Source organism: Rutilus rutilus (assembly GCF_951802725.1).
Source record: "Rutilus rutilus genome assembly, chromosome: 15".
NCBI classification, from domain to species: domain Eukaryota; kingdom Metazoa; phylum Chordata; class Actinopteri; order Cypriniformes; family Leuciscidae; genus Rutilus; species Rutilus rutilus.
This window is the reverse complement of record NC_140220.1, coordinates 37,011,901-37,031,990: the sequence shown is the minus strand read 5'-3', so window position 1 is coordinate 37,031,990 and position 20,090 is coordinate 37,011,901. Positions and strand designations below refer to the sequence as shown.

Here is a 20,090-nt window from a genome sequence, read left to right as displayed (position 1 = left end):
AACAATAAAAAAAAAGTCATATTGTGAAATATTATGACAATTTAAAATGACTGTTTTCTATTTTAATATATTTGAAAGTGTAATTTATTCCTGTGATCAAAGCTGAATGTTCAGCATCATTACTCCAGTCTTCAGTGTCACATGATCGGTGTACCGCAAGGATCTGTGTTAGGCCCTCTGCTATTCTCAATATATATGCTGCCACTTGGTAATATTATAAGAAAACATGGAATTAATTTCCACTGTTATGCTGATGACACTCAATTATATATTTCATCACGACCAGATGAAAACGCTAAATTATCTAAATTAACAGAGTGTGTTAAAGATATAAAATACTGGATGACATGTAATTTTCTGCTATTAAATTCAGATAAAACGGAGGTATTACTTATTAGTCCAAAAAACTGCCCACAAAACCTCTTACAATACAACTTTAATTTAGAAGGGTGTCCTGTTACTTTATCCTCTACAGTAAAAGACCTGGGTGTTATATTAGACCGCAACTTGTCTTTTGAAAATCATATTTCATATGTTACAAGAACAGCCTTTTTCCACCTTAGAAACATTGCTAAGCTACGTAACATGCTATCTGTTTCTGATGCAGAAAAGTTAGTTCATGCATTCATGACCTCGAGACTAGATTACTGTAATGCTTTATTAGCTGGTTGTCCTGCATCCTCAATAAACAAGCTACAGTTAGTCCAAAATGCCGCCGCTAGAGTTCTTACTAGATCAAGAAAATACGATCATATAACACCAATTCTGTCGTCTCTACATTGGTTACCTATAAAGTTCCGTATCAATTACAAAGTATTGCTACTGACCTATAAAGCCCTAAATGGTTTAGCTCCCGTGTATTTAACGGAACTTCTATCGCCCTACAATCCATCGCGCTCTTTAAGATCACTAAATTCGAGGCTTCTGGTCATTCCTAGGATATCTAAGTCCACTACAGGAGGGAGAGCTTTTTCACATTTAGCTCCTAAACTGTGGAATGGCCTTCCTGATATTGTTCGAGGCTCAGACTCGCTGTCCCAGTTTAAAACTAGATTAAAGACGCATCTCTTCAGCCAGGCATTCACATAATACTTACATTTTATACTACAGTTGAGACGACTCGACGCGGGCGATGTTTATGCCCTAAATCAATACATGATTAACTAACTGTATTTCTCTATGTACATTTCTGAAATGCACTTTCTGTAAAGCTGCTTTGAAACAATATGTATTGTGAAAAGCGCTATACAAATAAATTTGAATTGAATTGAATTGAATGATCCTTCACAAATCACTCTAATATCTCAAGAAACATTCATTATTATTATCAATGTTGAAAACAGTTTTTTACATTTTTATTTCATGTTTCTTTGATGAATAGAAAGTTCAAAAGAACAGCATTTATTTAAAATAGAATATTTTCTAACATTATAAATGTCTTTACTGTAACTTTTGATCAGTTTAACTCGTCCTTGATGAATAAAAGTATTGATTTATTTTATTTCTTTCCCCAAAAATAAAATTACAATTCTTTCTGACCCCAAACTTTTGAACGGTAGTGTTTAATGTTACAAAAGCTTTAGATTTCAGATAATGCTGTTCTTTTGAACTTTCTATTCATCATAGCATCATGAAATAAAAATGGAAAAAACAGTTTTCAACACTGATAATAATAATGAATGTTTCTTGATCATCAAATCATCATATTAGAGTGATTTCTGAAGGATCATGTGACACTGAAGACTGGAGTAATGATGCTGTAAATACAGCTTTGATCACAGGAATAAATTACACTTTACTGTATATTCACATAGAAAACAGATGATTTACATTAGAATAATATTTCACAATATAACTGTTTTTGTTTGTATTTTTTATCAAATAAATGCAGCCTTGGTGAGCAGAAGAGACTTCTCTTAAAAACATTAAAAATCTTACTGACCCCAAACAGTAGTGTACTTATTGACAATGTTAATAACATCGGTTGAGGACACAACTTGTTTCAGATCTATGGAAAATGCCGCGTGTAAAAGTCTGCTTGAGTCTTAAATCAGCTGAAACATGCTAACACAAATAGAAGGAAAACAGGAGAAAATGCTAATGTTTTTCTAGTGCTTTATAATTCATCACTGAAGGCGTTTCCCATCTAATCAGAGCATGTGAATATCTGTCCAACTTAAAATAGCACATGAGACACTACTGAGTTAATGATTGGTTGTTGTCTGTTGCTAAACAACTCGCCGTGACGTTCTAGCTCTGCTTTTTTGACACTACTTTGCTCATAATGCGGTTAAACGCAGCACTCTTTCACAATTACAGGTGTGAGACGCTGCTGTAATCAGACATCACCTGTTAAAGCGTCTTTAACCCATCATCGTCAGAGAGTTGACTGTGGTAAAGTTGGTAAAACTACGACTGCCAAATAATGACATGTTTGATTGCTGGACTCTGACTAGCCTGATTTAGTTTAATCAGCAAAGAGTGACATGAGATCACTGAAGTGTCACTCGAGGACGCCAGCACAACTGCACCCGTGTGTTTGTGCCCATAAATGTTTGTCATAGTTTCACACAGCATGTTATTGTGTGTTTATGGTTTGGTTAGGTAACGGGGCGGGGCCTGATGTTCCCGGGGGCGGAGCTGACGCCGAGACGGACATTAACCTGGAGGTGTCGTTCTCCGAGCAAGCGCTTATCTACAAAGAAGGGTTGAAGGTTACCCAGCCCCAGAGCGAGGCCGACGACAGGTTACCCGTGAGTCAAGCGTGTGTGTGTGTGTGTGTGTGTGTACTGGACCAGTGCAACTCACTCTTACTGGTTATTTGAGGATAGAGTTTATATATTATATTTTTAGATTGCAAAAATGAATAAAAACTAAGTGAGTGAAAGTGACCTCTGCTGGTCAGTCTGTGGAACTGCTCTCTTCCCTTCTCAAAAATCACTATTACTGTTATATTTACTTCTACGATCTGAACACTAACACTAGTATTAAAGGAATTTCAGCATTAAAATTTCCTGATAATTTACTCTACTCAACCCCCCCCCACACACACACGTTATCCATGATGTTCATATCTTTCTTTCTTCAGTCGAAAAGAAATGAAGGTTTTTGAGGAAAACGTTCCAGGATTGTTCTCCATATAGTGACTTCAATGGGGTCCAACGGGTCGAAGGTCCAGATGTGAGTTTCAGTGCAGCTTCAAAGTCTCGACACGATCCAGCCGAGGAATAAGAGTCTCATCTAGACAAACCAGCGGACATTTTATAAAAAACAATAAATATTTATATACTTTTCAACCACAAATGCTCATCTTGCACTAGCTCTGCGATGCGCCACACATTACGTAATCAGGTTGAAAGGTCACGCGTGTTCCGGTTCAAATGTAGCGTAGGGCGAAAATCTCCATCTCATTTTCTCCTCCAACTTCAAAATTGTCCCAAATCGTTGGTTTACCTTTCATTTTTTATATATTTTTTTGTAAATGGCGTTTGACTCAGTCTTTACACGTTTGTTTTGTAAACACTAGATCGGTGCTTCCGTCTATATCACGCGTAACCTTTCAATGTGATTACGTAATGTGTGTCGCATCGCAGAGCTAGTGCAAGATGAGCATTTGTGGTTGAAAAGTATATAAATGTTTATTTTGTTACGTCCGCTGGTTTGTCTAGATGAGACTCTTATTCCTCGGCTGGATCGTGTCGAGACTTTGAAGCTGCACTGAAACTCACATCTGGACCTTCGACCCGTTGGACCCCATTGAAGTCCATTATATGGAGAACAATCCTGGAACGTTTTCCTCAGAAACCTTCATTTCTTTCCAACTGAAGAAAGACAGACTTCCCTAAATTATCAGGGAATTTTAAATCTGAAGTGAACTAATCCTTTAAGTCTTAAAGTTGTCGTCCTGTGGTGTTTGTGCTCCAGACATTAATGATTCCTCAAATCATGTGTCGTCTGTGATGGATGATAAGGCGATATTCCCGCTAAATGAGGGGCCGAGGCATGATTAGAGACCATGATTATCCCTTCATTCACTCGTTCTCTCTCTCCTCTTTCGGCCTGTCGCAGGATTTCAGAGTGTCTCAGGATAAGACGGGACAGACTAAAGTAGGCGATCTCTCCGCTGAGGACATGAAGAAAGTTCGCAGACTGGTCCTCATTGAGATGAGCGCTCTGTTCGACACGTGTGGAATCGAGGTGAAGGCCCATAAAGCTCTCAAGGTCAAAGTGAGAGGTCAGTGCCTCTGATATGTGTGTAGGAAACAAAAATGTTTAGCTCTGTGCAACTTGAATATGAACAGGAAGGTCTGATTATCCCTCGTCTAACTGCTAGTTGGTCAAATGTTAACATTTAACACAGTTAAGCTGAATAAGAAATCTTGTTGTGTCATCCGTAGAGTCGGGTTTGTTTGGTGTTCCTCTCTCTACGCTCCTGGATCAAGACCAGCGGAGGATCTCAGGAACCAAAGTGCCTCTCATACTGCAGCATGTAAGAGAGCAGAGCCAGAACTATAACGGGACGCTAGCCGAGACAGGGCCGCTCATAACTCTCCCACAACTCCCCCACAACTCCCCCACAACTCTCCCACAACTCTCCCACAACTCTCCCACAACTCTCCCTGACGTGCCTTGAGATAAGAAACACGGGTAACACTTCAGTTTAAGGTCCAATTCTCTCTATTAACTAGTGTTAGCATGCATATTACTAGGATATTAGCTGTTTATTAGTACTTATAAAGCACATATTAATGCCTTATTCTGCATTTATTGAGGCAAAAGTCATAGTTAATAATGAGAATTGGACCTTAAACTAAAGTGGGACCCCGAGGACAAACACGCGCACGCTCTGGAGATTATCATGTGAAACTAAACAATATCCAATCAGAAAGCGAGATGATGGAAGACATGGTCATTCACACACACACACACACACACACACACACACACACACACACACACACACACACACACACACACACTTGCAGGAAGCTGAGTGTTAAGGGTTCAGTGAGGTTCTATAGAGGGATTAAATTACTTTTTCTAAAGAGACAATAAATCCAATAAAGAATAAAGAAAGACAATAAAGAATGAATATATTTCTGTATAAGGGTTATATATAATGGTGGGTACAATGGTTTTTTTCACGTGAATTTTATGTGAAAATCATTCCAAACACTTTCATCTCAATTTCTTCCTGCATATCGTCCGCCATGCTTATTCTGAAGTCTCGCGAGATTTTGCGAGATTTCCTGTGTTCACAGTCGAGACTCTGGTTGAAGATCTGTTGGTGTGTGGTGTGCTGTCTTTGTCACATCATGGCACACCACACACACTATAGGAGCAAAACGCTTAAATCTAGGATTTTTTGTCCTCGTGTTTGTGGTCTATCACATTTTGAAAATCTTTTGGTGTGTACCCAGCATTAACAACGCCCTAGAAAACCCCTTTACCTGTGCGCTAAAACTTTCTGGGAAAGGAAAGCATAGTGTTTTCAGGAAAGCATCTGCCAGAGGAGAAGTTCAGGATACTGTATGTCCTTCAGGACTTCAGTAATGTCATGTGATGAGAACTGTGTTTGTGTTACGAATGCTACCGTTCAGAAGTCTGGGGTCAGTACCCTTTTTTAAAAAGGAAATCGATACTTTTATGCATTAAATTGTAACAGTAAAGACATTTATAATGTTACAAAAGATTCTATTTCAAATAAATGCTGTTCTTTTGAACTTTCTATTCATCAAAGAATCTTGAAAAATTAAATGTATCACAGTTTCCACAGAAATATGAACTGTTTTCATCACTGATAATAATCATAAATGTTTCTTGAGCATCTGATCATCATATTAGAGTGATTTGTGAAGGATCATGTGACACTGAAGACTGGAGTAATGATGCTGAACATTCAGCTTTGATCACAGGAATAAATTACACTTTACTGTATATTCACATAGAAAACAGATATTTTAAATTGGAATAATATTTCACAAATTTTACCGTATGTTTAATCAAATAAATCAAGCCTTGTGAGCAGAAGAGACTTAATTCAGAAGCATAAAAAATCTTAACATCCCCAAACTTTGAACGATAGTGCGCGTACTGTCTGTGATTAGCTGATTTATGCTAGCACTGCTAGTCCATGAGGCTGACTGTGAGTTTGACTTTGAGCTGGTGTTCTTCAGCTGATGTCTCACATCGAGGAGCAGGGTTTGGACACGGAGGGCGTTCTCCGGATACCTGGAGCCGCTACCAGAGTGAAGGTGAGTGTTGTGTCTGTGTGTTATTTCTGTAGTCATTGCGTGGTTGTAACCCATTTGCTGGCGTGTGTTTCCCAGGCAGTCTGTCAGGAACTGGAACACAAGTTTTATGAAGGCACGTTTCCATGGGAGAGCCTGAAGCAGCATGACACGGCGAGTCTCCTGAAGCTGTTCATCCGGGAGCTGCCGTATCCCCTGCTGACCGTCGAGTACTTCAACGCCTTCATCTCTGTGCTGAGTGAGTGACCGGCGTCGGCTCAGACCATAGACTGTAAAGAAATATGTTCGTAGTGTCCGTGACGTCACCCGTAGGTTTCTGAAGACCGTTTTTGAAGCCTAAAGTGGGCGTGGCCGACCGTCGCCATCTTGGCAGCGTCACTCCCGAATTTATTTATCTTTACAGTCAGACGATGAGCTGAGGTGACGTGACGGCTAACAGACAGCAGACAAACGGCTAATGATGACTAATGACCACTGCAGCGGGAATCCACCTGTCACTCAAAAGTGGACACACCCTTAATTATGCAGAAATTTAAGGCTTAATATAATTTAAATGTATGAGTTATAAAAAAATTCAGACGTCCGGGTTAGCGGTAGCATTAGCCGTCAGGCAAGTCTTATTTAATTAACTCCTGATGTACTTACAAACTTTCCAATGCCTCGTTTTATGAGTACAGAACCTATTTGTGCTACTGTAGAAGTTTGGGTCCATTCTGGGCATTATTAGTGCGGTAATTTACCAGATACAGCCTTGGATCCATTAGCGCCTGCACTAAACCATCCGGCTGATATCTCTAAATAAGCTCTAACTTTAATAATGTTCAACCAAGGGACAAAAGGCTTCTGGGGGGGGGTTTGGCTCGAGGTCATGGTGCAAAGGACCCTAGGCTGATTTTACTCCGAACCGTCCCTTTAAGTCAAGTCAGCTTTATTTCTATAGCGGTGTTTACAGTACAGAGTGTTTCAAAGCAGCTTTACAGAGAAAACAGGAGAATAATGCGACAAAGTTTGTTTCTAGAAGAAAATAGCGTCACGGTTCAGCTGAAGTAAGTTCAGTGGTGTTTCATTTTTGTTTTAAAAAAGTTATTAGTTTAGTTCCACATATTCATCAGCATGTTCAATTACAGTATATCGCTGAAAAGGTATTTCTAACGTACTTTTACCCATAAGTGGAAAGAACTTTGCTGTTAGTATATCGGGGCCTTTAAAGTGTGTGTGATCTGTGTGTGTGTGTGTGTGTGTGTGTGTGTGTAACTGATGGTTGTGATTGTGTCTGTTGTGAGCAGAGCTGCCCACTAAGAAACAGCAGCTACAGGCGCTCAATCTGCTGGTGCTCCTGCTCCCAGAACCCAACAGAGACACGCTCAAGGTACGCCCGCACGCACTCACGCCCCAGACAACAACAGATCCGGCCCACATCTGGGACGCATGCAATCCACATGTGCCAGATGTGGGCCGACACTAGGGCCTCGTTTACACTGCAGGTCTTGATGCCCAATTCTGATTTGTTGCCTTTATCCGATTATTTATTTTTTTACCGTCCGTTTACACGTTCTTTCAACTGTGACCCATATCCGGTTCATGCGTTTACACTGGCCATACTATCTGAAACATCGCGCATGCTTAAAGGGTTAAACTCTCTTGCACAGATGGGCAGACGCGAAATATGCTTGATGCTAGCTCTGCGATATATGCGAAGTTCACCAAACATCACCATGATTATGAGGCGGAGGAGGACGAAAAGTGCCATCATTGCACATACGCTTCAGTTATTGTGTGAGAGAGATCTCAGGACTGGCGGGAGCAGATTGTGGCGGGCTTTAACGAGGAGCAGTGGGTCCGAAATTTAGTTGTGTACGACAATATGTTGTGTCAACGTGTGTCCACATTCCTCTCCTATGACGACACGACGTGTCCATCCGTCCCTTTGCAGATGCGCGTCGGGGTTTCTCTCGTCATTAAACCGCGGAGACGTCGCCTAATGCCTCAGAAAACCCGATCTGCCTGTTTACATGAGTCGCACTGGCACAGATCCGATTTATGTCTGATTTATTTCCACATATGAACGAGGCCTGAAACCGATCTGGAAATATCCGAATGCATGCGTTTTTTACACTGTCAGAGCACATCCGATCTGTGTCACATATGAGCAGAAAATTGGAATTGGGTCACATGTCACTGACGGTGTAAACGAGCCCTGTGTTGCTGTCCGGGATGAGTTTAGTCCACTTCACCTCACCGGACCGAACCTGATCCGACTGTGTCTTTCAGGCTCTGATGGAGTTCTTCCAGCGGGTGATCGACCGTAAGGACAGGAATAAGATGACCCTGAACAACGTCGCGGTGGTGATGGCGCCCAACATCTTCATGTGTAAGGGCTTCCGCAGTAAGATCAGTGAACAGCAGGAGTTCGCCATGGCCACCGGCACCGCCAACATCGTCCGGCTGCTCATCCGCTACCAGAACCTGCTCTGGACGGTGCGTCACACCTCACACCTCGCGGATGAGCAATGCTTTCGTCTGGCTTTCCATCAGAACAGATCTGAAAATCACTTGAGAAGCGCAAAAAATACTTGGAAAATGTAATATCTCAAGTCGTTTTGCTTGTCAGTGGTAGAAGTCTAATCAAGTCAGCTTTATTTATACAGCGCTGTTTACAGTACAGAGTGTTTCAAAGCTGCTTTACAGAGATAACAGGAGAATAATGCGACAAAGTTTGTTTACAGAAGACAATAGCATCACAGTCCAGCTGAAGTAAGTTCAGTGATGGTTCATTTGTGTTGTTAAAAAGTTATTAATTTAGTTCATTTATATATAAAGCCGCTCTGGAGAAAACCGTGATGTCATCGTCCGGCTCAGTTCATTTCTCATATAATGGTGTAAATGCAGGCAGATCAATATTATTGTTGCATATTACATGTCAAAAGCAAGCCAATAGGCGAGAAGAGCGAGTTCTTGTTCAGCGTTCATGTCCGACTAACAGAAGTTTAGATCACGATGCTCAAACAAGTCTTTTTGTGTGTCTCAGATTCCCAAGTTCATCCTGAATCAGGTGCGCAAGCATAACACGGAGAACCAGAGGAAGATGAACAGAGACAGAGCGGTTAAAAAGCTCCTGAAGAAGATGGCCTACGACCGCGAGAGAGCCTCTGACAAACAGGAGAAGAACAATGAGGTAAATCACACAAACACTACAGACTGTTACGCTGAGCTGAAGTGTAGTGAGACTTCTGTGTGTGTGTGTGTGTGTGTGTGTGTGTGAGTCAGTGTTTCCCACCCAGCTGAATGAATCAGAGTTTGAGAATGTGAGTGACTGAAACGCACAGCTCCACTCTGACACCCAGTGGACGCGCAGCACAACTGCATGCTGGGACTGTCGGAGCAGTGCAGTCTGGGTATAATTGCACAGACAGGCTGAAATACTTCATTTAAAGCTCTTGAAGGGTGTTGTGTCCATACACAGAATAGATCCTGCAGATACAGACACATGATTTGATCTATACACACAAAACTACTGTATCATCATTTATATACATATTTCTAAGGCCTCTAAATGATCAAGACTTTGCTGTCACTCGATCTCCTGCAGTTCCTCTGTCTCTGATTGATAGTTTAGACTGTTTTATCCAGTAAAAGTCTGTCAGTGTAACTGTACAAACGTCCTCCTTCAGCTCGAGCTTCACGTGTCTCAAATCTGACCTGATTTATCAAGGAAACGCAAGAATAACTTTGATATTGTTATTATATTTCACCTGGACTGAAGCCACTGAGGTTTACTCGATCATCCAGACATCATTTATTAGAAAAATATGATCATCAGGCTTTTGAGGAAGGTTTATTTGTTCATCAGTCAATCATCATTGTATTGCACTGCATTATATGATTTAAAACTACAGAGCTTTGATCGTAAAACTAAGCATTTAAATATCTTACTAAGACATATTATTGGCAGATGTTGATATTTATATGCATTTTATGCAAGTATCTGCTATACTGTAATAAACATCTCATTGATTGAGATCAGAATTTACTCTTTTTGTCCATTTAAATATCAGCATAAGTGCATATATTTGCTCATATAAGAATCTTTTTCCTCCATATTCTCTCTATATCAGACTGTACGAGCCATGAAAGCCTGATGGGTCAAATATGATACTCAACAAAAACATACACAAACTTTTGTTTTTAAATATATTTTATCTAAAGGTTCAATAAACTGTTACGTGTTTATTTGACATGTCAGGCTCTTAGTGTCCAGGTCATGACTGGGGAATCTGCAGGAGTTTGCACACGTTTCCCAGGACAGAGTGTGTTTTACTGGAGTACGTGTTTGGCTGTAGTGTAGATGTGTGTGTTCAACACGTTTCCCAGGACAGAGTGTGTTTTACTGGAGTACATGTTTGGCTGTAGTGTAGATGTGTGTGTTCAACACGTTTCCCAGGACAGAGTGTGTTTTACTGGAGTACATGTTTGGCTGTAGTGTAGATGTGTGTGTTCAACACGTTTCCCAGGACAGAGTGTGTTTTACTGGAGTACATGTTTGGCTGTAGTGTAGATGTGTGTGTTCAACACGTTTCCCAGGACAGAGTGTGTTTTACTGGAGTACATGTTTGGCTGTAGTGTAGATGTGTGTGTTCAACACGTTTCCCAGGACAGAGTGTGTTTTACTGGAGTACATGTTTGGCTGTAGTGTAGATGTGTGTGTTCAACACGTTTCCCAGGACAGAGTGTGTTTTACTGGAGTACATGTTTGGCTGTAGTGTAGATGTGTGTGTGTTCAACACGTTTCCCAGGACAGAGTGTGTTTTACTGGAGTACATGTTTGGCTGTAGTGTAGATGTGTGTGTTCGCACACGTTTCCCAGGACAGAGTGTGTTTTACTGGAGTACATGTTTGGCTGTAGTGTAGATGTGTGTGTTCGCACACGTTTCCCAGGACAGAGTGTGTTTTACTGGAGTACATGTTTGGCTGTAGTGTAGATGTGTGTGTGTTCAACACGTTTCCCAGGACAGAGTGTGTTTTACTGGAGTACATGTTTGGCTGTAGTGTAGATGTGTGTGTGTTCAACACGTTTCCCAGGACAGAGTGTGTTTTACTGGAGTACATGTTTGGCTGTAGTGTAGATGTGTGTGTTCGCACACGTTTCCCAGGACAGAGTGTGTTTTACTGGAGTACATGTTTGGCTGTAGTGTAGATGTGTGTGTTCGCACACGTTTCCCAGGACAGAGTGTGTTTTACTGGAGTACATGTTTGGCTGTAGTGTAGATGTGTGTGTTCAACACGTTTCCCAGGACAGAGTGTGTTTTACTGGAGTACATGTTTGGCTGTAGTGTAGATGTGTGTGTTCAACACGTTTCCCAGGACAGAGTGTGTTTTACTGGAGTACATGTTTGGCTGTAGTGTAGATGTGTGTGTTCGCACACGTTTCCCAGGACAGAGTGTGTTTTACTGGAGTACATGTTTGGCTGTAGTGTAGATGTGTGTGTTCGCACACGTTTCCCAGGACAGAGTGTGTTTTACTGGAGTACATGTTTGGCTGTAGTGTAGATGTGTGTGTGTTCAACACGTTTCCCAGGACAGAGTGTGTTTTACTGGAGTACATGTTTGGCTGTAGTGTAGATGTGTGTGTGTTCAACACGTTTCCCAGGACAGAGTGTGTTTTACTGGAGTACATGTTTGGCTGTAGTGTAGATGTGTGTGTTCGCACACGTTTCCCAGGACAGAGTGTGTTTTACTGGAGTACATGTTTGGCTGTAGTGTAGATGTGTGTGTTCGCACACGTTTCCCAGGACAGAGTGTGTTTTACTGGAGTACATGTTTGGCTGTAGTGTAGATGTGTGTGTGTTCAACACGTTTCCCAGGACAGAGTGTGTTTTACTGGAGTACATGTTTGGCTGTAGTGTAGATGTGTGTGTGTTCAACACGTTTCCCAGGACAGAGTGTGTTTTACTGGAGTACATGTTTGGCTGTAGTGTAGATGTGTGTGTTCGCACACGTTTCCCAGGACAGAGTGTGTTTTACTGGAGTACATGTTTGGCTGTAGTGTAGATGTGTGTGTTCGCACACGTTTCCCAGGACAGAGTGTGTTTTACTGGAGTACATGTTTGGCTGTAGTGTAGATGTGTGTGTGTTCAACACGTTTCCCAGGACAGAGTGTGTTTTACTGGAGTACATGTGTAGATGTGTGTGTGTTCAGACTGAAGGAGGCTTCATACGGGTTCAGGCGCCTCAGTTCTCCATGGTGTCCATGGCCGTTCAGCTGACGGAGGATTTGAAGGCCTCAGATGTCCTGGCACGCTTCAGTCAAGAGAGGTGAGCAAACACACCATCAGATAGCTTTAACCCGCTTCAGGCACCAGTAGGGCTGGGTAAAAAAATATCTATTTCTCGATTTTAATCGATTCTCATTTTTACGAACCGATATCGATTCTTAAATCCCAAGAATCGATTAGTCATCCTGTTTTCAGTTGATGAATGAATGTAACATTGTAGCGCATCCCATCCAATAAATCGCTATAATCTTTGTGCTTTGTTACAACTGATATGAAACAAAGTCTCAGATTTCAAATTACGTCCATTTTACAACTTATCAAAATCATGTGACATGAAGTCGCTCAATCAGTGTTTTAACTGTGGAAAGACGTCAGTAAAACAGCTTGTAAACAATGTCATGTAACGTCACATTTACCTCCATATCCAGTGACCATAAACTCGTCAGTCAGCGAGAAGAATTAACTCTAGAGAGGAGCATTTTGTTAAATATATGCACCATATTACATATTCATTATAATTTTTAATGGTCTTCAATTGTTAATGCATGTTTGAATAAATCTGGAAAGTTTTTTGTGACAGCCACCATTTAAATGTTTATATCTCATATAACTTTATTATTATAAAAATAAATAAAAGTGTAATTTAAGTGTTTGTATACAAATCAGTTCATTTTTACCTTCAATATTACAGTAGGCTAATGAAGCCTATAGGCTACCACTGACTCCCATAGTTTACAGCATTAGTGAAGAGATTTGCTTTCCTTGAGAAAATTTGCCATATATTGCAGCTGATATCCAAAATAATCAATATTGAATCGAATCAAATCGGAAACGAAATCGAATCGAATTGTGAAATTTGTGTCAATACCCAGCCCTAGACACCAGTGAATGATGTGCTGTGCTCAGACTGACTGTGAGTTGTGTTACAGGTCTCTGTCTGTGAGAAGAGAAGATCTGTGTCTCTATGAGATGGGAGGAAACATCAGTGAGTATCTCATGACCGTCACACAGTGCTGAACTCATAAAGTGCAGCTAACCATACAACTGCGTATAGCTCAATAAATAGACTTCTCAACATAGACTTCCCCGATCATATTGGCGATCTATGCAGCTCATGGTGAGACTAAGACATTTCAGTTTGATTTTACAGATGGTTTTTGTGCTATAAACAGTTTTGGCCACTTGGTGTCCGATGTAAAACCAGGGGTCGGATTCACGAAACATTATTAAGAATAAAATACTTTCTTAAGGCCCTTTCACACCGGACACGTGACGGAAAAGCGGAACGGAAAAGCGAATAGTTTGCGTCAAAACCATTCACATCAGCCACGACATCTGTGACATTCAGAGCTTCAACATTCCAAAACTTTCGTGCCGACAGCTGAGAAAACATGGACACTTCATCATCATCATCATCATCATCATCATCATCATCATCTTCATCCAGTGAAGACGAGCTTTTCATTTTCTTTAAAAGACAGAACAGAAGGTGTTGGGTGCAGCCGATCTGACAGAACAGAGAGTCTGAAGGGGAGTATGCTAATGTCCACTCTTAGTTTCCTGTTCCTCTCTCCTCTTCCTCACACAGGTGTCCCTGAGGTTCTCCACTGTGTTTTTGCGTCTTCAACTAAACACAGTGCGTTTCGTAATGTCAATACACATTACATGTAACACACGAAGTTACAAGTTAAAATCATTCTACTAGAAACTGTAGATAATGTATAGATACTAAAAGCAGCCCTAAATAGTCTCACTACATCTTGTTACATGTTCACAGTAAACACGGTCTCTGTTTCTATCTTTGATGATAAGTGTGTTAGCTTTCTATCCCAGATGTAGTTTAGCCTGCTAGCCTACACAGCACAGGACTACACAACGACTAATCACACAACACACTCACAGTCGAGATAACCGAGTTGGTTGGCAATGCTACGCCACACACTGTCTTTCAAACCGTTGTCCTTGTAGTGTGTGATTGGCTGAAGCTTTTTCTGTCGCCGCAAAAGTACAAAAAATCAACATCGAAGTGAAAAAAAAGAAGTTGTTTTATGGCCGCAGCACATCCGTGTTCGGTGTGGAAGCGCTCATTACACACACAGCTGATCACAAAATAAAACCATCACGCGAATTATTCCTGCGTCAAAATCGCGTCCGGTGTGAGAGGACCTTAATGCTGTTTTCCAACTTAAGAGTTACTAATATTTGTAGTCCCCTTTTCTCAATAGACAGAACTTAAAGTCCTCCTGTTGTCAATAATTTGATCCCTTAAAACTCATCTTTGATCACTAAAATTACATATCTAAATGTTTTTTCCTAGAACAAATATTCTTCATACCTTAAAATAGCTTGAATGTCAAGTCACATTTATTTATATAGCACTTTTTACAATACAGATTTCAAAGCAGTAATGCAACAAATTCAGCATTTTAATCAACAGTTCATTTTTTGTGAACCTTATGCCTTGGAGTATCGCAAAAATATGGTATTGTGATATGTATGGAATCGTGACATGAGGGTATCATTATACCCCTAGGAACAACTCAACTAAAAACAAGTTAAACACAAGCAGATCGGGGTTCAAGCCTTTAAAGCCTTTAAGCACAAAAGCATCAAAAGTTATTACGTTTTATTTAGCAAGCATGTAACCACTGACATAATAGATGGAAAACACCATTTACAGCCAATATACCATAGGAAATATATGGTTTTAAAGCTTTTTGCCAGTTATAGCGCCACCTATGGTCCGATCTCCATGAAACTCGGCATGCTTCTTCACCATGTTATGACACATATGTTAATCAAAAGTTATTACGTTTTATTTAGCAAGCATGACATAATAGATGGAAAACACCATTTACAGCCAATATACCATAGGAAATATATGGTTTTAAAGCTTTTTGCCAGTTATAGCGCCACCTATGTTCTGATCTGCATGAAACTCTGCATGCTGCTTCACCATGTTCTGACACATATGCTCATCAGTTTTTGTGAAGTTCTGAGTTTTCCTTTAGGATTTATAGGCTTTTGAGTGTATTTTGCCACGCCCCTTTTCTAAATGACCCTGTTACAGCCACCCAAATGCAAAAGTTCAACTTTTTATTCGATAATTATTGATCTAGAGAGTCCAGGGAATTGTCCTAGACTGGTTTGGTTCTGATCGGGCGAAAAACCAGGGACTAATTCGCAAATGTAGGTTTTGGACAAACTTCGACATAGCAGAAAATTTTTCCAGCCTAAACCGTAATTGGAGATACACATTTTGTCCAATTTTGTACTTTTGGTTGCTGTAGCGCCACCTATGGGCCAATTTGGGTCATACTTTGATAGGTTCTCCCCAAATTGAGGTCTACCATCTGGCCAGGTTTCAAGTCTCTTGGCCTTACGGTTTGGCCTGCACGATCAGTTTTACAAATCCTTACAATTACAATAGGGTTTCAGCATTTCAGGCTTGAACCCCTAATAAGAGAGCAGTGATGCACAACTGAACGCAACAGGAACGCTTCATCTCCTGATGGCTTTTGAGGTGTTTTTCATTTAGTTGATCAGATCCTCGGCACATTCTTAGAGTTTATATGAACACATTTGGTAACCTGGATGCTGTAGAGAAGCCGGGCAGAAGCAGTCTGTGACGTCTGTGTGCTTGTGTGTTTGTCCAGAGGAGAGATGTCTGGATGAAGAGACGTACATCAAAGCTCTGCTGGAGCTCAACCCCAGTGCGGAGTGGGTCATTAAATCTGTCCAGCACTGACCCACAACTAAACATGCCAATCCAGCCATCACGCCACGTGCCTCATGGACCACAGGTGTGCGTATAAAGGGAAAGCAGCAGTTCTGCATTACAGCACTGGGACTCGGAGCCTAACACGAACAGTCTGAATGATCCCGTCCTCTACCGATACTCGAACCAAACCAACTCTCTCCCATGACACCATCCTAAACCATTACCCACACAAATATGGTTTTCATTCAGTGCTCGAGAGGCAGTTGTACATACATCATTTGTACTAGAAGCCAAAATGTTGTCAGGTTTATCACATTTCATTGCTTTTGAAGGACAGGTTGTTTGATTAGTACTAGAACCAGACGCTAATTTTCCATGTTTTCTCAAAAACCTCACAAAAAATGTCCGGGTCATATTTCACATCAGAAGAAGAAATGAAAAAAAAGAAAGAAATGACAAACTATTTAGATGATTTACATTGTTTTTGTACTATTTTCATCATGATTAAACGCATTATCCTCCAATGTCTCATTACTGTATGCTTGATGCATCTTGAACCTTTTCTTTTGTAAGTGTATTTATTCTCATTAGATTAGATTCTCACCACTACTGATGGACTATATATATATATATATATATATATATATATATATATATATATATATATATATATATATATATATAGTGTCTTGGTAATTTAGAAAATACAATTTATCTCTTTTGGGGTGAAATATGACCTGAACATGATCTATATAGATTTTGTGAGATGCACCTAACCACAAATCTGATTCATATTTAATTTATATGTATATATAATCACATGGAAGAATGGTCTCAGATCATTTAAGGACTGAGGTACAACTACATATCATACATTTCTTCCTTAAACATTTGATTATATGTGAATGATCTCTTGTAGTTTTGTAGGAATCTCTACTTTAAATCAGTCACATGACCATTTCCCCAGTCTTATGTTAGCTCTCACTGCCAATAAAATGTCTCTGTATTACTTGTTCGGTCGCTCCCAGGGATCTTGGATGTGCTTTTTATTCATGTTTCGCAATGTTGGAGAGCACAATGTTGCTACAAGTCACAGGATATTGCAGATCTCTAAAGGATTCGTGACTGAAACCGAGTTTCTCAGCTTAAACACAGACCTCAAGAAGTACTTCAGTGGAGGGAAACACTTGGCACTTAAACTGACCTTCTCTGTTATTTACCATGATGCAGATGTCATTAAATGAGTAGTTTTGAGCTGTGATTTTTTTTTTATTAAACTTCTACATCGATGGCTGATGTTATGCTTTACTGTGAACGTGGCTGAAAATGACTGTTGCTGTATGTTTAATGCTTCTAAAATAACCACTAAATGTTTTTGTAAATAAATGTGTAATTCCTCAACTTTGTCCGCTGTATTTTATTCTCTGGTCTGGTCAGTGATGGTGTGTAGCGTAGAGAAGGAGAATCCTAACATGTTTTGGTCTTTAACTCATTTAGTGTTCCCGAAAGGCCTTCTGGGATTGGTCTCCTGATATGGTGAAGGTGTAAGGGTGGTTTACTACAGTGGTTCAGGCTGCAGGACTGCCGAATGACTAAAGAAACGTTATCAGGAAGATTAAGATGGTAGAAAATGTACATTTCTTGTCTATTACTGGATGTCAGCTAGTCTCTCCCCTGTGAAGGCCTCCTTCCCTTCACCTCTGTACAGATAAAACACTCTCAAAATAATTCCAGGTCACATGGAATACGCGGAAGAGATAAAGTAGGCCAGACAAGTAGTTTGTTGAGGGCTGGTTTGTAAAGAAGGACTACACGCCTGCTCACATATATTCAAACACGCATACCAATAGACTAAACACGCGTTTCTGAAGTTTGCGCAGAGATAACCTTTTTTCTAAATGTTTGAAGGCTTGCTGTAGTATCAGAGCCCTGTGGCCATCCATGGTCATCACATCAGGCAGGTGACATCCTTTAAATACCTAGGAGTGTTTATTGGTAATGACCTGAGTTGGCGCACACACGTCTGTGCCAGAACCCATCAGCGCCTTTTGAGTGTTTGGGGGTCTGTAAAAATATTATGTTAATCTTTTATAGAGCAACAATAGAGTCCATTCTTCGGTATGGTATCACCAGCTGGTTTGGAAATTTGACAGTTAATTCAAAAACTTTTTAATGTGGTCAAGACGGCAGGTAAAATGATGGGTACACCAGCACCCCTCAACCCGCAGGAGCTTTTTGACCAGACAACAATCAGGCAGGCTAAGAGCATTATATCTGATAACTCTCATGTGTTGTTTTCAGAGTTTGAGCTTTTGAACTCGGGAAAGCGGTACAGGGTTCCTCTGTGCAAATACAACAGGTATAAGCGCTCATTTGTTCCTCTCAATTAAGCTCATAAATGATCAGCGATGAACGTGTGACCATGAATTTATTAATGTACTGTATATCTGTGATTGAATGTTATGTATGGACATGATATATTACTTTTGCACAAGCAGATTTTAGAAAATGGTGATTTGCAATGTGCACAGCTCTTTGAGTAGCCTTAATGTTCTACCCAGTTAACACAGAACATTCCCCTAATGTTATTTTTTGGTTATTTTTTTGGGAACCAAATACTTACGTTAGGGCAGTGGTTCCCAATTCCAGTCCTCGTGACCCACTGCTCTGCACATTTTGTATGTCTCTCTTATCTGACACACTCAGTTCAGTTCATGGAGTCTCTCCTAATGAGCTGATGATCTGGTTCAGGTGTGTTAAATAAGGGAGACATACAAAATGTGCAGAGCAGTGGGTCCCGAGGACTGGAATTGGGAACCACTGCGTTAGGGGAACGTTCTTTTTTGGTTTTATTTTTATGTAACAATAAAATAACGTTCCCAGAACGTTGCTGGGTGGTTACCATAAAAAATAACGTTCTGGGAACCATAAACTAACATTCTGAGAATGTTCTGGGTACCAAAAACTAACGTTATGGGAACCAAAAATTGTTAGCTGGGTATGTACTGTTTTAACCCTGTATCTGTGTTCTGTCTCTGTTGTAATCTTTTTGTAGCAATCTCTTTATATCCCAAACGAATTTCTCCTCGGGGAGACCAATAAAGATACTTTGACTTTGGCATCTTGGAACATATTTGAAGGTTTACGTTCTCGAGCCTCCAGGCACTGTTGTTGTGCGCATGATTAGCCGGAGCGCGTTGAGGGTTTTCTGTTAGAACGGTGTCGTGTAAGCGGACCCAAGTTAAAAGAGGGTTGAGGCCATGGTTCTCAACTAGAAAAAAAGTTGGATTGGCCACGTCGAGTAGGGTGTGAGTTCCCAGACAGCAACATACAGTAGTGTCGGCCCAGATCCGGCCCACATCTGGCACATGTGGAATCCATGTCTACCAGATGTGGGTCGACCCTAGGTTGCTGTCTGGGTTGCTTTCCCTAGTGTAGTTCATGTATCTCGGGGTCTTGTTCACGAGTGAGGGCTGGTGAGAGCATGAGGTCGATAGGTGGATCGAGTGGCGGCAGTGATGTGGTGGATGCTCCAGACCAGGGCTAGGCAAGTTCGGTCCTAGAGAGAGACTGTCCTGCAGAGTTTGGCTCCAACCCTGAAAATCCTTAGTAATCCTGAAGACATTGATTAGCTTGTTCAAGTGTGTTTGATTAGGGATGGAGCTAAACTCTGTAGGACAGTGGCTCTCTAGGACTGAACCTGCATACCCCTGTTCCGGATCATTGTGAAGAAGCGGAGCTGTTGGAGGTTTTCCAGGGCATGTCCAGCTGGGAAGAGATCCCGGGACAGATCCAGAGATTAGATCTCATGACTAGCCTGGGAACACCTTGAGATCCCCAGGAGGA

At 40.8% G+C, this 20,090-nt stretch overlaps 2 protein-coding genes across 3 annotated transcripts in view; both read left to right on the top strand.

Moving 5' to 3' along the window:
• Positions 1–16,773, top strand: part of arhgap18 (Rho GTPase activating protein 18) — a 40,462-nt gene extending 23,689 nt beyond the window's left edge. For both annotated transcript variants that reach the window (XM_084431648.1, XM_084431647.1), the window contains exons 5-15: positions 2,605–2,753; positions 4,069–4,234; positions 4,398–4,489; positions 6,177–6,254; positions 6,330–6,489; positions 7,538–7,620; positions 8,523–8,729; positions 9,280–9,426; positions 12,448–12,563; positions 13,453–13,508; positions 16,180–16,773. In XM_084431648.1, the coding sequence (XP_084287774.1) occupies positions 2,605–2,753; positions 4,069–4,234; positions 4,398–4,489; positions 6,177–6,254; positions 6,330–6,489; positions 7,538–7,620; positions 8,523–8,729; positions 9,280–9,426; positions 12,448–12,563; positions 13,453–13,508; positions 16,180–16,271 (1,346 nt within the window). In that variant the 3' untranslated portion in view covers positions 16,272–16,773. The remainder of the gene's footprint in view (positions 1–2,604; positions 2,754–4,068; positions 4,235–4,397; positions 4,490–6,176; positions 6,255–6,329; positions 6,490–7,537; positions 7,621–8,522; positions 8,730–9,279; positions 9,427–12,447; positions 12,564–13,452; positions 13,509–16,179) is intronic.
• Positions 1–20,090, top strand: part of LOC311304860 (dynein axonemal intermediate chain 1-like) — a 674,193-nt gene that overhangs the window by 583,773 nt on the left and 70,330 nt on the right. The gene's annotated exons all lie outside the window — the stretch shown is intronic.